The 17,980-nt window shown below is 47.1% G+C and overlaps 1 protein-coding gene across 4 annotated transcripts; it reads right to left on the reverse strand.

Moving 5' to 3' along the window:
* Nucleotides 1–38: 38 nt before the first annotated feature.
* On the reverse strand, nt 39–17,828 carry IL17RB (interleukin 17 receptor B). Of its 4 annotated transcripts, none has more exons than XM_070359813.1 (11): nt 17,754–17,828; nt 15,983–16,007; nt 15,165–15,305; nt 13,321–13,448; nt 12,577–12,703; nt 10,688–10,735; nt 9,115–9,257; nt 8,679–8,741; nt 7,405–7,504; nt 6,194–6,292; nt 39–3,434 (listed from the first exon to the last, which is right to left on the reverse strand). In XM_070359813.1, exons 1-11 carry the CDS (start codon nt 17,811–17,813, stop codon nt 2,875–2,877), a joined length of 1,494 nt encoding a protein of 497 aa, XP_070215914.1. In that variant the 5' UTR covers nt 17,814–17,828; the 3' UTR covers nt 39–2,874. The 4 variants fall into 4 exon arrangements, with proteins under 4 accessions (XP_070215914.1, XP_005896528.1, XP_070215915.1 ...); XM_005896466.2 differs by having other exon boundaries at nt 8,679–8,744; XM_070359814.1 differs by lacking the exon at nt 6,194–6,292 and having other exon boundaries at nt 8,679–8,744.
* Nucleotides 17,829–17,980: the final 152 nt, after the last annotated feature.

A 17,980-nucleotide genomic window follows, 5' to 3' on the forward strand; every position in this document is an offset into this window, starting at 1 on the left:
CTGAGTGTTAGGCAGTCTCGGGTACCCATGAGGGGTGGGTGTGTGAGTACCTGAATTGTGAGAAATGTCTGATTACACATTTTCCCTCTTGTATAGCATAAACGTATGTCATGACTTCTGTATGCTGCTAAAATTCCTTGGGGGAAAAAAGGTATTTTTGTTGTTGTTTCTTTCCATTTTTAAATTTTTCTCTTGGATTACAAAAAGTAGCGGGGCCCATTCAGGTCCAGATTTCCAGAGCAAAGATTTAAGGTTGGGCTGGTTGGCTTTTGTTACCCACATGATCTGGGGTGGGCTTGGGAAAGGAAACCAGTCACTATTTGACCAGAACAGAAACAGAAAAGGCAAACTCATTTTCTTCCTAAAGCCAAATAGAAATGGTTTATATATAATTTAGACAAGATACCTGTCATAATTACTAACTTAATCAGTAGCTCCTCAGTCTTCCTTGACCTGAAAAACAAGTGAAAGTTCTCAGAGTACTTCTTGTTCAGTATGATCTCTAGAACTGGGGCTGGGGGTGGGACTGGCAGAAAGAAAAAGTAGGTGAAGGTAAGAGACTCAGGCCAGTGGAATACAGAAACAAGGATGGTTGGGAGCTTTCCCTGGCGGTCCACTGGTTAGGAGTCAGCGCATTCACTGCTATGATCATAGGTTCAATCCTTGGTCAGGGCAGTAAGACCCCGTAAACATTTGGGCCAAAAAAAAAAAAAGGATGGCTGGAAGTTTAGGACATGGAGAAATATTAGAGTATTTTAAATAAATAGGATTATCTTGAGTGTGTGCTCAGCAGGTTGGAAACAAAGAAGAGCCTGCCAATGTGACAAAATTTTAACTTGCTTCTCTTCTTTGGGATGCTTGCCCTCAATCTGAAAACTGTATGCTATTTTAATTTTTATTTTTAATTTTTAATTAAGTTTATACACTATGATTTTACATTTCTGGATTGTTTCCACACAATTTAATACTAGCTACCTAGTTCTAAAAGCATAATGAATTCTGTTTATAATAGCTCTTCACATAATAGCAATTTGCTCTTAAAACTGGTAGAGGTTGATTCAGAGGAACTTGGTTTCTGGTCCATGTTTTGACATAGGTCATGTCCATTTTTTACTATCAGCACTTAAAAGCACCATGCAAACTGAACACGACAAGTAAGTGAGCTTTACCACATTAACTGTTTTGCCTCAGGCATTACTAATTATTTGCTTGTGAAGCTGTACACTCTGCTTCTTTTTTTGGTCTTTGTAAGATATGTATCCGGAGAAGGCAGTGGCACCCCACTCAGTACTCTCGCCTGGAAAATCCCATGGACGGAGGAGCCTGGTAGGCTGCAGTCCATGGGGTCGCTAAGAGTCGGACACAACTGAGCGACTTCACTTTCACTTTTGACTTTCATGTGTTGGAGAAGGAAATGGCAACCCACTCCAGTGTTCTTGCCTGGAGAATCCAAGGGACGGGGGAGGCTGGTGGGCTGCCGTCTATGGGGTCGCACAGGGTCGGCCACGACTGAAGCGACTTAGCAGCAGCAGCAGCGAGGCATGTATCAGAGGAGTGGCATGGCCCTTTAGGGATACGCGACAAAACATTTTAACAGCCGTCCACCTGAGACTGATCCACACTCTAGAGCAGATGCAGGCTTGCACTGTGTGAGAGAGACAGGCTTTCCTAGAGAAATACAAATGGTAATATAACCGACTTTCGTGACTTCTGCATTAAGGAAAAGATGCTTTGAGAAAAGTAAAAAAAACTGGAAGACTTAAAATGCCACCCATCTCTATGTTCTGTAATGCCAAGGTAGATTCTGTTTTTTTACTTAAGTAAAACAGTATAACAACTCATTTATAAAAAATTAATTACTTCAAGAGGGCTAACTTCAACATAGGAATTATTTTTGTTTTGAACATGAAAAGTTACGTATAATCAACAAACTCTGAATTCTGACAGTTAACTTCTAATGGGTAACTTTGGGCGAAGGTAGACATCAGCTCTGTAAGTGATATATTTTGTTGATGTTAAAAATCCCCTGCCCAAGAGTCAGGTAGGACATGAGGCTAGTTCAGCTGGTTCAGAGGGAGGGTCCTATGCAAATACCAGGTGTAGAAGTGTTTCCACACAGAGTAGGGCACATGGTCAGCAAAGATCGGCGCAGCCTGTTAGTCCCTATGTCTGTTATAAAGATTTTTGTGTGTTATAGAGGGTTTTTCACTTAAGAAGTTATTGAACTAGTGAGGACTCTCAGTTTTGGCCTTCATTAATTAAACTTAGTTACAGAGCTAAACAGTTCTACCTACTCTGCAGGGCATGCCCTATTCAGGACTGGATGTTCAGGTGGGAAATGCTTTATTACTGATTATCACTGTGGCTATAGTTGTACAGTGTTCCTGATTTTTAGATATGAAATTGAGGTTTAGAGTTATAAATTTAGTTTCCGTTTTTAATGCCACAGTCTTTGGTAATGTTTATAACAATTTTATTGGTATAACATTTAATTACTAGATTAAGGTGTATATATTCCTTTATAAATTATCCTGTTGTAAATCCTCCCTATTCCTTTTGCTCAAGCAGATATACATATGGTTGACTCTTGAACAGTACAAGTCTGAACTGGGCAGATACACTTAAGTGCATTTTTTTCAGTAAGTAATGCACTACACATCTGCAGATGGTTGAGCCATGGATACAGATGATGGACTGTGAAGTTCTCCCTGGATTTTCCGCTGCAGAGGGGTCAGCACCCTTGGGTTGTTCAGGGTTCAGCTGTAATCCTCCCTGCAAGTAGCCTATATGGTAAACTTCAGATGCTTACAGACCCTTTTTTCCCTGTGATTGGAGGGGTCAGAAGGCTTTAGGGTCTCCTGCTTCGTGGCTGGGCTACAGGGAGCAGCAGCTGTAGTGACAGGCGCGTGACCTTCTCCCCACCGACACATGCTGCTTGGCACGGAGGAGCTCTGCACAGAAACCTGTAGCGTCCTTCGTGAGGCGGTACGTGGGGCAGACGCTGAGTGCCCTGTAGCTGTCTGCGATGTCACCCTCTCTGAAGTAGACCACCACGTATTTGTGCAGATGAGCCTGGCTTCTCAGATCACTGCAGAAGAGGTTAAAAGCGAGGTGGAACAGGTCTCGGGAGCTCTCACAGGGGCCGCCCTCCTTCTCGTCACAGTTACCATCGCACGTGGTGTTACCATTGGAAAGAAGGAAAATGACCTTATCCGCTGCTTGCTTCTGAGTGGTAAGCCACTGCACGGGACCCATCTCGGCTATTTTCTTTTTCTGCCACTTCTCAAGGATAACTTCACTTCTGCAGCGGTTTTGAAGAAACTCAGTGAAGTAACAAACTGTGTGATGGAAGCATATTTCAGAAGGGTAAACCACAAGAACCTTAATGGAGGGCAGTAGCGTGGTAGTTGAGAAGGAAGTCTTCTTGATCCTTTCTGTGGGGGAGAGAAGCATTATGTCATCTCTGCACAGCAAGTAACAGGCTTTCACGCCTGTCGAAACCATGGCAGATAAATGACCCCTTGCTAGGGCACACTGGCTGAGCATCAGAGGTGTTACTACTGCCAGAGAGGAGAATATCCCTAAAGTTCCTTTCATACACATGATCTGAAATATACCAGTACTTAAACCTTAAAGATGCTGCAAAAGATTTATTTTCTAAGTCCCTGTCACTGAGTTCTCTTGATCAAGCCCATCCCTTTTCACATAAATTCACAGAAACTATTTAGGTTCAGAGTACTCTGTTTCAGGTGGGTGGTTGTAACTGTAGGATTTTCAGAGCCATACATAAAAAGGACAGCTGACCTCTGCCCTTTCACATCCTGTTTTGAGTTGCGTCAACTCAGTAGTAATTCCATCTTCTACCTGTAGGTGGTAGGGTTTCTTTACAGTTACATAAGGTTAAGTGGTAGGTCATTTCAGCTGGTCAACTGGAATTCTGTCCTATACATGGTACAGAATGGAAGCTAGTTATGAAACTACTGTAATGAATAGATACAGGTCAAACAATTCCCACTAATAGAAGTATTTCTAAGGTCAGAGTTCGATACGGCTTGCTTACCTAAGAAAGAACACGGGATTAATCTTGTTCTATCTGTAACATCACAGACAGCTCAAACGCTGCATTTCCATGTCTGTGTGTAGAGGGGAGGGGAAAGCAGAGGTTATCAGTGGGCCTCCCCCTAGCAGTTTATATCAATACTGGTATCTGATTTCTCATTCAAGTGTTCACTGTTTTTGGGTTGGCAAGATCCTTGTTGTTCAGTCACTCAGTCGTATCCAATTCTTTGCCACCCTCATGGACTGCAGCGTGCCAGGCTTCCCTGCCCATCACCAACTTCCGGAGTTTGCTCAAACTCCTGTCGATTGAGTCAGTGTTGCCATCCAACCATCTCGTCCTCTGTCGTCCCTTTTCCTCCTGCCTTCGATCTTTCCCAGCACTAGTGTCTTTTCTAATGAGTCAGCTGTTCCCATCAGGTGACCAAAGTATTGGAGCTTCAGCTTCAGCATCAGTCCTTCCAGTAAATATTCAGCGTTTATTTTCTTTAGGATTGACTGGTTTGATCTCCTTGTAGTCCGAGGGACTCTCAAGAGTCTTCTCCAACACCACAGTTCAAAAGCATCAGTTCTTTGGTGCTCACCCTTCTTTATGGCCCAACTTTCACATCCCTACATGACTATTGGAAAAAACATAGCTTTGACTATACGGACGTTTGTCAGCAAAGTAGTGTCTCTGCTTTTTAATATGCTGTCTAGGTTTGTTACTGCTTTTCTTCCAAGGAGCAAGCATCTTAATTTCATGGCCGCAGTCACCATCAGCATTTATTTTGGAGCCCAAGAAAAGAAAGTCTGTCACTGTTTCCATTGTTTCCCCATCTCTTTACCATGAAGTGATGGAACCGGATGCCATGATCTTCATTTTTAAATGTTGAGTTTTAAGGTAGCTTTTTCACTCTTCTCTTTCACTTTCATCAAGAGGCTCTTTAGTTCTTCTTCACTTTCTGCCATAAGGTGTCATCTGCATATCTGAGGTGATTGATATTTCTCCCAGTGATCTTGATTCCAGCTTGCACTTTATCCAGCCTGGCCTTTCACATGATGTACTCTGCATATAAGTTAAACAATCAGGGTGACAATATATAGCCTTGATGTACTCCTTTCCCAATTTGGAACCAGTCTGTTGTTCCATGTCCAGTTCTAACTGTTGCTTCTTGACCTGCATACAGGTTTCACAGGAGGCAGATATGGTCATCTGGTATTCCCATCTCTGTAAGAATTTTCCAGTTTGTTGTGATCCATACACACAGTCAAAGGATTTCACATAGTCAATGAAGCAGATGTTTTTTCTGGAATTCTCTTGCTTTTTCTATGATCCAGTGGATGTCGGCAATTTGATCTCTGGTTCCTCTGCCTTTTCTATATCCAGCTTGAACATCTGGAAGTTCTAGGTTCATATACTGTTAAAGCCTAGCTGGGAGAACTTAGAGTATTACTTTGCTAGCATGTGAAATGAATACAATTGTGCGGTAGTTTGAGCATTCTTTGGCATTGCCCTTCTTTGGGATTGGAATGAAAACTGACCTTTTCCAGTCCTGTGGCCACTGCTGAGTTTTCCAAATTTGCTGGCATATTGAGTGCAGCACTTTCACAGCATCATCTTTTAGGATTTGAAATAGCTTAGCTAGAATTCCATCACCTCCACCAGCTTTGTTCGTTGTATGCTTCCTAAGGCCCACTTGACTTCATACTCCAGGATGTCTGGCTCTAGGTGAGTGACCACACCATCGTGCCTATCTGGGTCGTGAAGGTCTTTTTTGTACAGTTCTCCTGTGTATTCTTGCCACAGTGTTTTTCTTACGCCTTGGAAGAACTTATTTTAAAAAAGTAGGAACTAGCGTAGATCCGCTATCTCGAATAAGGGGCAGTTTGTTATTAGCTATCTTTGGACCATTTCAGTCTTGGTAGGTGCCTCAGTGATTTAAAGAAAAAGGTGACTTAAAAAGGTGAGTGAAATCCTGAGTCCCAACCTTTGCTTTACCCTTGCAGGTATGATCAGTCTTTAGGAGAGCTCTAAGGTATTAAATAAATGTGGTCTGACTCTATTCTGATGCCAAAATGTGATTGCCTCTGGAGGAAGCTCCTTTAAAAGAAAAAATCAGCGTCATTCTTTAAAGAGCTGAATTATAACCCTTACCGTGCCTCCAGATCAGATAGATGCCAGCCACCAGCACCCATGTAGCCACAAGCAGAGCGGACAGGAGGAGAGGCAGCCAGCCACCCAGCACACTTCTGTCTGGGGAGAACAGAACTTATTTATCTTAAGCAGCACACAACCAGATTTTTCTCTTATTTGAAGACTAAAATTTTTATTTGACGCTTTGTAGACAAGTTTGGGTTCCTTCAAAGCCAACAGTCAGTAGATCTCTGCAGATCGGTATTTTTTTTTTTTTATAGAGTGTCCAGGTCTTTCACTAGATGCTCAAAAAGGAGAGGGGGCCCAGGAGTTTAGGAATGGTCCTTCAAAATCACTTTGGTCTTTTAGTCCACATTTTCACTGTGGTAACCAGAGTTTACATTCAGGTTTTTTTTGTTGTTGTTCTTTGATGAATTAATGTTATTCCGGGTGCAATTACTTCATATAATACATAGTATGCATAGAGGGCATCTTTAAAGGCTGTTCTGTCAGACTGACAAATGTGAGGGTAATGCCACCCGGTCACAGGAATGCTGAGAGTCAGTTAAGCTCCAGGGTGTGAAACTGCTCAGGAATCCGTCGGCACTGTGCCCACACAGCAGGATTGTCAGGAGGCTGGGTATCTAAAAACAGCACCTTCCAACTTTTGACCCTATGCCGGGCTAGTTCCGGAAGCATTTAATTTGAAAGAACTAACATCATTAAATCCAGAGAGACATTCTCCAGAACAGGCTGCTCTCAGGCACCAACGAGGTGTGTCTCCCCGGGGCCACTATTCCTAATTTGTTATCCAAATGTCTGTGTGGCCGCATCGAGTTACAGTAACAGCCGGCCCTGGGCTACTGAGACAGATAAGAAAGTCAAAATGCAGTGAAATGCACGTTCCTTCATACACTCAGTCCTTTTACACCACTGACGTTTTTCAGCAGACCCTTGGGGTGTTCTGAACATCTATTTTGCACCACTGATTTTTTTTCTTTCCCTTCTTCTGTATGTCCTGCTTGGTCAGGATCTTGATCTCATAAATGAAGCCTCATTCCTATTCCTATTGTAGCTGTTGGGCACAGAACCGCTATCTTTCCCTGCACCCTGTTCAGCACCCACAGGCCAGGACCCTCTCTCACTCTACCCCCACACCCCCAGCCTGTTGCATTCTGAATGGGGTAGGGCTGGGGTCCTTCCTGTCCTGAGGCTCTGTGCTGGGCACCTACCATGATCCTGAGGAGAAGAGACTCCCGTTTGTGGGCACTGCACCACGGTTCCTCTTTGTCGGATGCAGTCGTTGCCACATGTATGGAAATACGGAGTCAGCTAAGGAGAAGCAAGGGGCTTAGCATTATTCCTACTTTTCACCAGAACTTCTCATCCCTTTTTTCCTAGCTTCAACCCCTCTCTGGCATTGTAGTAAGGCGTTTTTTTTCCCCTTGGTCATACTTCTGTTATAAAGCCCTAAAATCCAGACCAGTGACCTAAGACCAGACACCTACAACTCCGGGGTTATGGATCTAAACTTTGTACATGTTGCTGAGAGGTTTTGCATGCTCAGTTGTGTCCGACTGCAACCCCATGAACTGTATGTAGCCCACCAAGCTGCTCTATCCATGGGATTTCCCTGACAAGAATACTGGAGTGGGTTGCCACTTCCTTCTCCAGGGAATCTTCCCGACTCGAATCAAACCCGCATCTTTTGCATTGGCAGGCAAATTCTTTACCACTGAGCCACACGGGATGCCCACTAAGAGGTTAGTTTCCTTATCTAAAAGGGTTAGGTTGCATCCTAATACATAAATATGTCCTCAAAAAATAGGGCAGTGGGACGCCTCTTGACCTAATCAGCACTTTTAAGTCCCTTGGGACTAGGAGAGTCTGGTTCCTTAGAAAAGAGGTGCAGTTCGAACATGCTGATGGGTATCTGCTCCCCTGGGCATGTCTGAGTGCTGCCTTTATGTCCCCAGGAATGAAGAACAAAAGAGTCTTATATCTTGGGTGTGGCTCTGTTCCAGTGGGACCCTCAATAACATGAACTCGGAGCAGAAAGAGCCCTGAGAGCATCTGCTGGTCTGACTTCCGTTCTCCAGTGGACTAATCACGGGCCCCGAGAGGACAGAGTTGCCCTTCAAAGTTCATAAACCGATCAGGAATTTTACTTCATTTTGCAGTGGAAATGGAGGCTTGGGATAACAAAATGGTATTCCTGTCTCAGAATTCCTTTGTGGCTCTGTGACAGCAAATGGGAATAAAAACACATTGGAAAGTCATCAGCCACTCACAGAAGCCAAAGGGACCTTAACAATAAGTTCACCTTCCTGACCTCATGGATTCCCCATCAACATCACATAATGGCAGAGAGGCTGCTGGCAGAAGCGAGCCGAGGAGAGAACGCATCTGCTCCAACCAGAACGGACCGCTCAAAAGCAGCGAGTGGCGGTGCAGTGGGTCAGTGAGCCCCGTTCTGTCCCCGCCAGAGCATCTTGTTCAGCTTTACCTGGACCACAGCACCTTCACTCTCCCCAGTCACGTGAACCACCACGGAAGTTCGAGTTAGTTCCTTCTGGTGCAGGTGAGTGAGACAAAATCAAGAATTAGGAGCATAGGAGGGAGTAGGTTAAAGACTGCCAGTGAAGCCACTGCTCTTCCCAGACTGACTGGAACTCGTTAATTTGCGTGAGCCAGATGCACTCTGTACTTCTGAGACCTCTACCTTTGGTGGGTTTTAGGTTCACAGGGATGTTTCCAGAGATGCCCCCAGGGGGCTTGGTTTTGTTTTTTTTAATTAATCAAAATAGCCCAGCACGTTTGTATATCAGTCAGTCCTGCCTGTTGCTCTCTCAAAAGAGTCTGTCCAGGGAAGTTCCCCAAGGGAAGGAGAGCTGGGGGTGGAGGACAGGACTGGTCTTGAGGACATGAGGGGAAGAAAGCACCTCTGACACGTAGGAAGTCCCAATCACGGCGGTACTTTGGATGAGCGCCATGTATCTGTCTCCAAGGGGACTGGTGGTAAAATTCACTTCCACCGTGTTCGCGCTCCTCTTGCAAGCGGTGATGTTTGGCTTCCACAGACTTCCTGTGAGTCATGAGAATCACAAGGATGGAGCTGCAAACTGAGCCCTCAGTTAAGTCCCCGAAAGGGCTTGACCAAAACAGATGTCTGTTCTGAGGCACACCTCCACAAGATACAAGCTACTACACAGCGTGTCTTCTATTTATCATCTCAGAGTAACCTGCTGCCCAAGAAAGTTTAGTGACCCCACGTCACTGCTTTGCTGAAAACAGCTTCCCTGGGCTGACGGTGATGGGAGGCACAGGCCAGGTTCTACTGCTCTCTTCTACTCTCGGCATCCATTTGGAGTGAAGGGCTGGGGGTCAGGATTTCTCCCTTTCCGGGATGGGGAGCAAGAGCCACAGCTTAGGAGACATGTCTGAGTTTATAGAGTGAGTGAATTCAGCTAGAGCTAGAATACTCTGGATTCCAGAACTCCATCCATCAGCCTGCTCTGCCCCAGCTTAACCGAACGTCAGGAAATAAGGAAGTGCCTCATGGCTTAACAGAATACCCTGACAGGTCTACTCTGTGAGAAAAGCCAGTTGTTTCAATCATGTGCCTTGCAAATCAGCACTTGGTTCATTTCCAGGAACATGATATAGAAGAGCATGCATTATTTTCCCCACCCAGGAGGCCATTTCAAGCCCTCACTCCCAGCTATCTTACTGTCTTTAGGGGTTGGGTCCCAGGACTGATTCAAGGCCCTCGGGCCCCCTACACCCCAAAGGGTCCGCCGCTCCAGATGCCGGCAGGGGGCTACAAGGAGGCGCAAGCTCCAAGTCCACCATCAGCAGGAGACACATGCTCGGCCTGCTGGGGTTCACAAGGACGCCTGTGGGGCGGGGGTGCCTAAAAGACAGGGGCTGGTGCCTCCAAACCATTAGCCTCATTAGCACCCTAAGACTATCATTACCCAGAAATGCACAGAAATCCTTGTAAACACCTTGGAAATTGGATGGTTGGGACTGATTAACCTGAAGGGGCTTATTTCAAAAATCAGAGGGTAGGGGCAGTTTCTAACAGGCTGCCTGTGAGCTGTGACCCCTGTGAGGTCACAGGTTGGGAGCATGCTTCTAGGCCATTACTTTAGCTAATGCTGCCACCTTGAATGTTTGCAAATCCAGATAGGTCCCTGTGGCCACAGCTCAGTGGTGCTGGTGTCTGAGCAGGCGGAGGACTTTAATGGAGTCCCATCCAGGCAGAGAGGGCCTTTGTTTGGGGCTAAAATGTTACTTTAATCAAGGGAATGGGGTGTTTTTCCTGTGACTTGCTCACCGCATAAACCTACCAAGAGTTTGTCAGGTTGGGGATCAGCCTTCACTGAGCAGTTTGGATACATAACAGACCTACTCTAGGCCTCAGTTCCTTCATCGTAAAAAGTCTGATTGAGCTGTGCTGGCTCGAGCTATGGATTTCTTCTCATAACAAAAGCAAATGCTGAATTTACTTACCTGCCTCGATGCATTTTTTTTTATATTTCATTACATGGTCCAGGCACCCTGGAAATTTGAAAGTTTTCACATTTTAGAAAAAAGTAACCCTGCTCCACCCCAGTGCCAACACATGTGCACACAACACATGCTTACACACCTGTAATGAATTGCCAGAACATTTCCGATGAGGGCAGATAGCAGATGGAAATAAGATGCTAACATACTGTTAAACAGAAGACTATCTACCTGCGAAATGATAACCAGAATCTAATTTGAATACAGCCTTTATCAGAATGCTATCTGTGATCCCCAAGAGAAGACCTCGAAACCAGCCATTCTTGAAAAATGAGGTTCGGTATTACGTGTACATACTGCCCCTTCCAAGAGGTGGAGCTTAATCCTACTCTGTGCCCCTCCGCCCCAGGGTGGGGTAGACTTAGTGATTTGTTTCCAAAAACTAGAGCTGGGGAAGGGAAAGATACTAGATTACATGGAGAAACCTGGCAAGACACCACTCAACAGTGACACAGGTGAGCATCACCCGTGACGTCCTGTGCATGTCACCCACCCCACAGGCGCCACAGGAAGAGTGCTTCACCTGTAGAATTCTCATCAAATTCCTATATCCCCAGTCTGATCATGAGACAAACACCTGACAAGCCCAGATTGGGGGAACATCCTGCAGGAGGCATGGCCATCACTCCTCAAGACCCATGGTCGTGAAACACGGAAACACTAAGAGACCGCCACAGACCAGATGAGATGAAGAAGACACTGGGGACTAAATGCCACTGGGACAGAAAGACGACATTAGTGGGAAATCAGATGAAATCCAAATAAAGTCTGGACTTTAGTTCATAGAAATACCAGTGCTGGACTCTTAGTTTTGACTGATAGATTGTGGTAACATATCCTATGTAAAAGAAAAGCCTTTATCAACAGTAAGAAACTGGGTGAGCACTATATGGGAACTCTTTGTACTAGCTTTGCAACTTTTCTATAAAAGTATTCCAAAATATTTTTAAAATGAGATTTGGTCTCACCAAGAAACCTGGGAACTACTGTGTAGTAAATGATGTGATGCTGAGAATACACTAGACCAGAACCAAGGAATGCAAACAGATTGGAAATTGCCCCCATTTGGCTTCAGTGGCACAGCTGGCACAGGGACAGGCGTGGGGACAGAACAGATGACCCAGCCCGAGCCGGAGTGATGTGGGAGCTGCTGGGGCCAGGCACCTTGCTGGGCCCTCCTCACCGAAGACCTTGTCTCATCCTCGCACTGACCCCATGTGTGATCGTGCAGGTGTGACACCAGAGGGCTGAGCATGTGTCATAGAGCAAGGGAAAGAACCAGTGCTCACCTCAGTGCCATCGGCCTCTCCTCCCAGCTCAGGGGGCAGACCCACTGGAGTCTGTACATCCTCAGAGACCAGCCACACATGGTCAAACTACACATCCTGCCCAGAAGCTGAGACTGGAACAAGCGTTTTGCGTCGACCGCAGAGAATGGCAGATGTGCATCAGTCAAGAAGGACCAGAGTTTGACCAGCAGCTTCACTGCGCTGTGTGTGTAACCAGGGCAACTTCCTTAAGCTCCCAGTTTCTTTTATCTGTAAATCAGGGCTGTCCCAACCTTGGGGGTTTTGACAGCCCGAGTGAGATGATGGGTGTCAAGTGCTCAGTCAGTGCCCAATGCACAGGAATGGGCTTTCCCCTCTGTTTCACCTGACTCAGTCCTCTCCTTGTGAGTGACGCAGTTGCTGTATCCCTAGTACACATGAGGAAACCGAGACTCAGCAAGGCCAAACATCTCATCCAGGGGACCTGGCCTGTCTCTACCAAACCACATACCAGATCAGGTGTCCCAGCAAGACAGAGGATAAGACAGGAGTGAGGATGTGTACCTGGGGAGGTGAAGTTCACAGCCATGGAGGGACCGTCCTCATTCATATTTGCATTGGGGATGTTATGGGCCCCAATGAAATAGACTGTGTTCAGCTCGACAGGAAAACCAATGTAGGAAAACGTCCACTGCAAAGCAAAGCGGGAACCCTTGACTTGCCACGTCCTTTTCATCTATAATTTCATTCCTTAACCCACTGCTAAAACTTATGTCTCTAGCCAATGTCTACTAAGGAAATTGACCCCACACAGTTTGCCAGTGTAACCCACAGAATCAGAGAAGTGTAAAATTCTAGAGCCAGGATATAATTTAGGGTCAGTTTCCCTCACTTGGGCCCCCCCTGCTGGCTCAAACGGTAAAGAATTTGCCCACAACGTGGGAGACCTGGGTTCAATCCCTGGGTCAGGAAGATCCCCTAGAAAAAGAAATGGCAACCCACTCCAGTATTCTTGCCTGGAGAATTCCATGAACAGAGGAGCCTGGCAGGCTACAGTCCATGGAGTCACAGAGTTGGACATGACTGAGCGACTAACACTTCCCTCACTTTGCTGATGGGGAAATTGAGGCCCAGGGATGCTAACTTGCCCAAGGCACACAGAAGAGAAATGGCCCCAAGTGGGATTTGAACCTGAACATCTAGGTTCCAGGTTGTAGCTGTCAGCAGCCTGTATGTGAATACAAATCCACACCCCCAACAAAGGACCCAGATTAGTGACAGCCCTCCCAAGTGTCTCCAAGTGCTTACTTTGCCACCAGAGGGTCTGGTCTGAGTCTGGAAGGCCTGAGTGTAATTGCACCTGATGCAGCTGTAGGACTGGAAGTGGCTTTTGCCCATCACGCAGATCTTGGTGGCCTTCAACAAGCGGATGCTGGCTGCCAAGGTGGGTAAGAGGGCAGTTGTGTATTTAGTACTTCCTCTGTAGCTGATTTGATGCTAGACAGCCTACCTGCCTTCACACTCACCGTGGCCCTCAGAGGTAGGCACTATGATTGTTCCCGGTTTACAGAAGGGGTCAGCGAGGCTGGGAATTGCAGGGAGCTGTGCCATAGCTTACAAAGGTCATAGGGACCATATGGATTCAGATTCCAAAGCCTTTCCTCCTCATAGGTGAGCCTGAGTTTCACAGGCACCTGCAAAGAGGAGGCTACCTTTACACTATCCTGGACCTCTGTTAAGAGGAACAGGTGTGCTGTGTGGAGCAGAGGCCTCTCAGTGTCCTCAGCAGCCAAGCCTGTTCTGTCCGTACCTTTATCCTTGCTGATCCAGCCCTGCAATGCCTTTTCCTCCTGTTCTTGGGTGCATAGGGTCACTCTTTCTCCTTCAAGGCCCAACTCATGCACCACCATCTACAATGACAGCTAACAAACACAGGAGCTCACTCTGTGCCAGGGATGAAGCCAAATGCCATCTAATTTACTGTGGTCTCACCAGGGCCCGCTCCTCCTCCTCTCCCCTCAGCCCCACCGAAGATGAAGTACAGGTCCCTCCAGGATTCCCCTGACAGTCTGTCTGCCTCCCCCTGGCCCCTGAGAACCTGACTGAGCAGGAACTGGAGCTCGCTCACTTCCCCGTGCTTGGCACTCCCAGACTATGACCGTACGGAATTTAGTGAGGGGACTCTACAGACATGAGCTTTAGGCCCCCAGTATTGGTTCATCCAAAGTGCCTCAGAGAAATGCTAGGACTTCCATGATGTCCTTTGGGAGATGGAAAAGTTATCTACCCAAGAGAATGTTTTCCTAAACCTGCAAGATCATCTCTGGCCCTATCCCGCTTCCTTCCATGAAGAGCAGTGTAACATGTAAAAAAGCACACCAATACCAGCACACCACCTGATGAGTTTTCGCACTTGTGCAGCCAGTACCCAGGTCAAGGAACACCCCAGGAGTGCCCCTCAGGCCTCCTTTCAGTCACTCCCCACCCAAGAATGGGCTTCTCTGGTGGTTCAGATGGTAAAGAATCCACCTGCAATGCAGGAGACCTGAGTTCAATCCCTGGGTTTGGAAGATCCCCTGGAGAAGGGAATGGCTACTCATTCCAGCATTCTTGCCTGAGGATCTCATGGACAGAGTAGCCTGGGAGGCTACAATGAGTGCATAGGGTCACCAATAATCAGACATAACTGAGCAACTTTTACCCAAGAATAGCCTCTGTCCTGACTTCTGACTACATAGAGTAGTTTTGCCTGTTTTGCACTTTCCGTTAGTGGAATCATCTGGTGGGTAGGACCGCAGGCCTGCGTCTAGAGGTGTAAGTATGAACGCCCGAATCTGGCTTCTTTTGCTTGTGAGAGTCATCCACACATCGTTATAAATCATTCATGCTAATTGATATACTGGACTCCGTTTTGTGAATCTAAGTCTGCGGTCAGGCATTGAAGGCGTTTTGTTTTTGGCTGTTGTGAATACTGCTACTGTGCGCATTCTCGTCCGTGGCTGTGGTGCACGCATGGCATGTATGGTGGATCTGCGGCACGCGTGTATGCGTTCTGCTGGGTATGCCGGGAAGGGACGTCACGGGCCACAGAGTCTGCCCATTTCTGCTTTAGTAGACATGTCGGGCCTTACCGTTGATGGATGCAGACTTACCATCTGCCCGGAGGATCCAGCTTATGTTCATCAAAATTGGAGAGTCCTCCAGGTCAACATTGCTTTTAATAGTTTCTACTCGGAGGTCCCTCAGGTCTCCTGGGGTCAGGGTGTGTCGGACCATCCATTCTGGAGACAGTCCTGGGAGAAGGCAAAACTTCCCATGACACCCTTTCCCCAGCCCAGTCCAATGCCACTTGCTCTACATGACCCACTGTGACCACCCCTCACTCACAACTCATCTCTTCTTTCAGCTAAGGCAGGCCAGACATTTCTCAGTGCTGGCTGATGTGCAGCCAAGGTGATGCTGAACCTCCTAGGCCCAACCTACAGGGCACATGTGCCCACTCTGGGTCCCTTCATACATATGTATGTATCTAATTTATTCGACATGTTTATTAGAATCGCTTCTGCCCACCCCACACCTCAGCCCGGACTCCAGCCAGCTTACCCCCATGACTCCCCCTTCCTACCCCTTAGTCTCTGTCAGTACCATCTCTTCTCCAGCTCACTCTGTCCATCCACATTTCTTGGGCAGAAACACACCCATTCTTTAAATGCTACCATCTCCAACACTCCTTCTTCTCTAAAACATTTGCTTCCTGTTCCCAAGTGTAAATGACGTCCCTCCCATGGCACTTGATCTCCTGTGCCTCTTTCCAGCCAGGAGACCAGCCCACCCGAAACCCTGGGAGCTCTGCCTTGGGCAGATGGAGGCTTCACCCGCGCCTGGTCTTCGATGACCTACTGCCGGGATTCAGGTCCCCTGAAAGTCCAACTGTACTTCTGACGTAAAGCCCTGTTTCTAGTGCACCTACCGGGTTCAGAGCCACACTGAATTGTCTGCAAGAGAGAAAGAAACTGAGTGCCATGTTGAATACCAGCAAACCACAAGACTTCATTTGCCAAATTAGACAAAACACCATCTTTTCCCTTAAATGCATATACAAGTGGTGCATGTTCAAAGAAAGGCTGATCTGGTCCCACCTCACAATTTGGGAGACATTAAGCAGCCCTATGATAGGCTATGATGGGCCATAGATTAACCACCATTTACTTGAACGTCAAGCCTGGCCATCATCTCCCTTAAAGATCAAAGGTGGGTTTACACCCCTCTCTGCAGCTCAGCCTTCCCTGCCACAAGCAGGGGATAACTCTGGACCATCACAGAGGCCCCTTCACACTAACTGTAGCCTTCTAGGACAGTCTAGAATATTTATTGAGTTTCCCCAGGTTAAAGACAGGCTGTGCCAAGAAGAGCAGAAGAATGCAGTCCATGGTACCTTTCCAAGGTTCTTTAAAAAAATTCCCCTTCTGATATAAAAGGACTCACTCGAACTATTTACCAAATCATAAAGCAACTATGATTTCATCATGTTATCTTTTAAAAAGAACTTATAAAGAATATCATCAGTATCTAAGAAAGGCCAATATTAAATCCTTTGGATTAACTGCTCATGTCTTTTTATTAAAAAAAGTAATTAGTCCTTTGGTTTGGGAATAAAATTCAAGACCTAAAAGGAAGCAGCAAGTTCCCGTGACACAGATGACACAGTGTGGTTAAGTCCACCGGCTCTGGAATTTGAGCCCTTGCAGCCTCAACATTTCTCAACACCATGAAGACAGAAGGCAAGACTTTGTTGATTTGAGTAATATGAGTTGGGTGGAACTGTCAGTCGCTCATCTTTGTCTTTTTAAAGCTGAACTCCAAGGGATGTCACCAGACAGTTTTTTAAACAAGCCACCATGGTGATACTGGGAGCTAAGTTCTTGTCAAGGGGCTGCTGAGATAAATTTTAGAAAGAAGCAAAGCCACAGCTCTAAGCTTTGCACAGAGTTCAAGCTACAGGCCTAGTAGCAGGTACTGCAAAAGCAATGAATTCTTCCTCTAGGGGAAAGGTAGGGGTGCGGTGGCGTGAGGGGGTGGGCTCTGAACTGAGACAGGACAAGGAGAGGAGCTGAAGACATCAAGGCAGGGTATGCCTTTCCATCAGCAAATGACATCACGCTTTTATGCTGCATGCTATGCTTAAGGGCAGCAATATAGCTTCAAACGCTATTTTGCAAATGAGGTTTTGTTTGAAGACCCAGAAAAGTCCCTCAGTCCTTTAAGGCAGGGGAAGAAGGGAAAGCTGCAGAGTTCAGGGGCTTAGCTCTGGGGACAAGGGCCCCAGTATAGCAAAAAGAACACGGCAAAAAAGGCGACTGGAATGTAGAAGCAGCTCTTGCGACCCCAGGCAATAACAACAGTGAACGCCTACTAAGTGCTAGGCTCTTTGCTGCTATTTTACGGCCCCTATTTTAGCTGTCCTTCACTAAATCCTGGTGAGTGAGGGATATGACCCTTCAGTTAGACAGATGAGGACACGAGGCTTATTGAGCATAGATGGCTGGATCAAGAACGCATGGTGACATCCGAACCCGTCTGATTCCCTCGCCCCAGACTTAAGCAGTCCGACGCCCGATCCCGGCTTCAGACGGCCCTCTGCGAACGCCTCGGAGGAGCAAGAGCTGATGGGTTGGGACGCGTTTGGGTCCGGGTTTGAGGGACTGGAACGCGGGAGAGGGGAGCGGACAGGGGGTGCTTACCGGCTCCGGAGGCACGGCCCCACAGCACAGCGCGGCCAGGCTCAGCAGTACTAGCGACATCGCGGGGCCACCGCCCGCCACCGCGCGGGGTCCGGATCGGCATCGGGCCGCGCTCTTATCCAGGCGCCCGGGGCCACACCTCCGGGCTCCGCCTTCCCCAGCACCGCCCGGGTAGGGGCGGCCCTCTGGCGCCCTCCCAGGGTGGGGAATGTAGTGCCCGGCCTGCA

This window comes from Bos mutus, chromosome 22, assembly GCF_027580195.1.
Source record: "Bos mutus isolate GX-2022 chromosome 22, NWIPB_WYAK_1.1, whole genome shotgun sequence".
NCBI classification, from domain to species: Eukaryota; Metazoa; Chordata; class Mammalia; order Artiodactyla; family Bovidae; genus Bos; species Bos mutus.

What these genes read in the sequence shown, in the direction of transcription:
- IL17RB (XM_005896466.2), bottom strand. Translation starts at nt 17,813, where the DNA reads ATGTCGCTAGTACTGCTGAGCCTGGCCGCGCTGTGCTGTGGGGCCGTG. An exon ending in TCAGTGTGGCTCTGAACCCG is followed by an intron (nt 15,306 to 15,982) that starts GTAGGTGCACTA and finishes GCCTTCTCCCAG; the next exon opens with GACTGTCTCCAGAATGGATG. An exon ending in AAAAAAATGCATCGAGGCAG is followed by an intron (nt 9,258 to 10,687) that starts GTAAGTAAATTC and finishes CATGACTCACAG; the next exon opens with GAAGTCTGTGGAAGCCAAAC.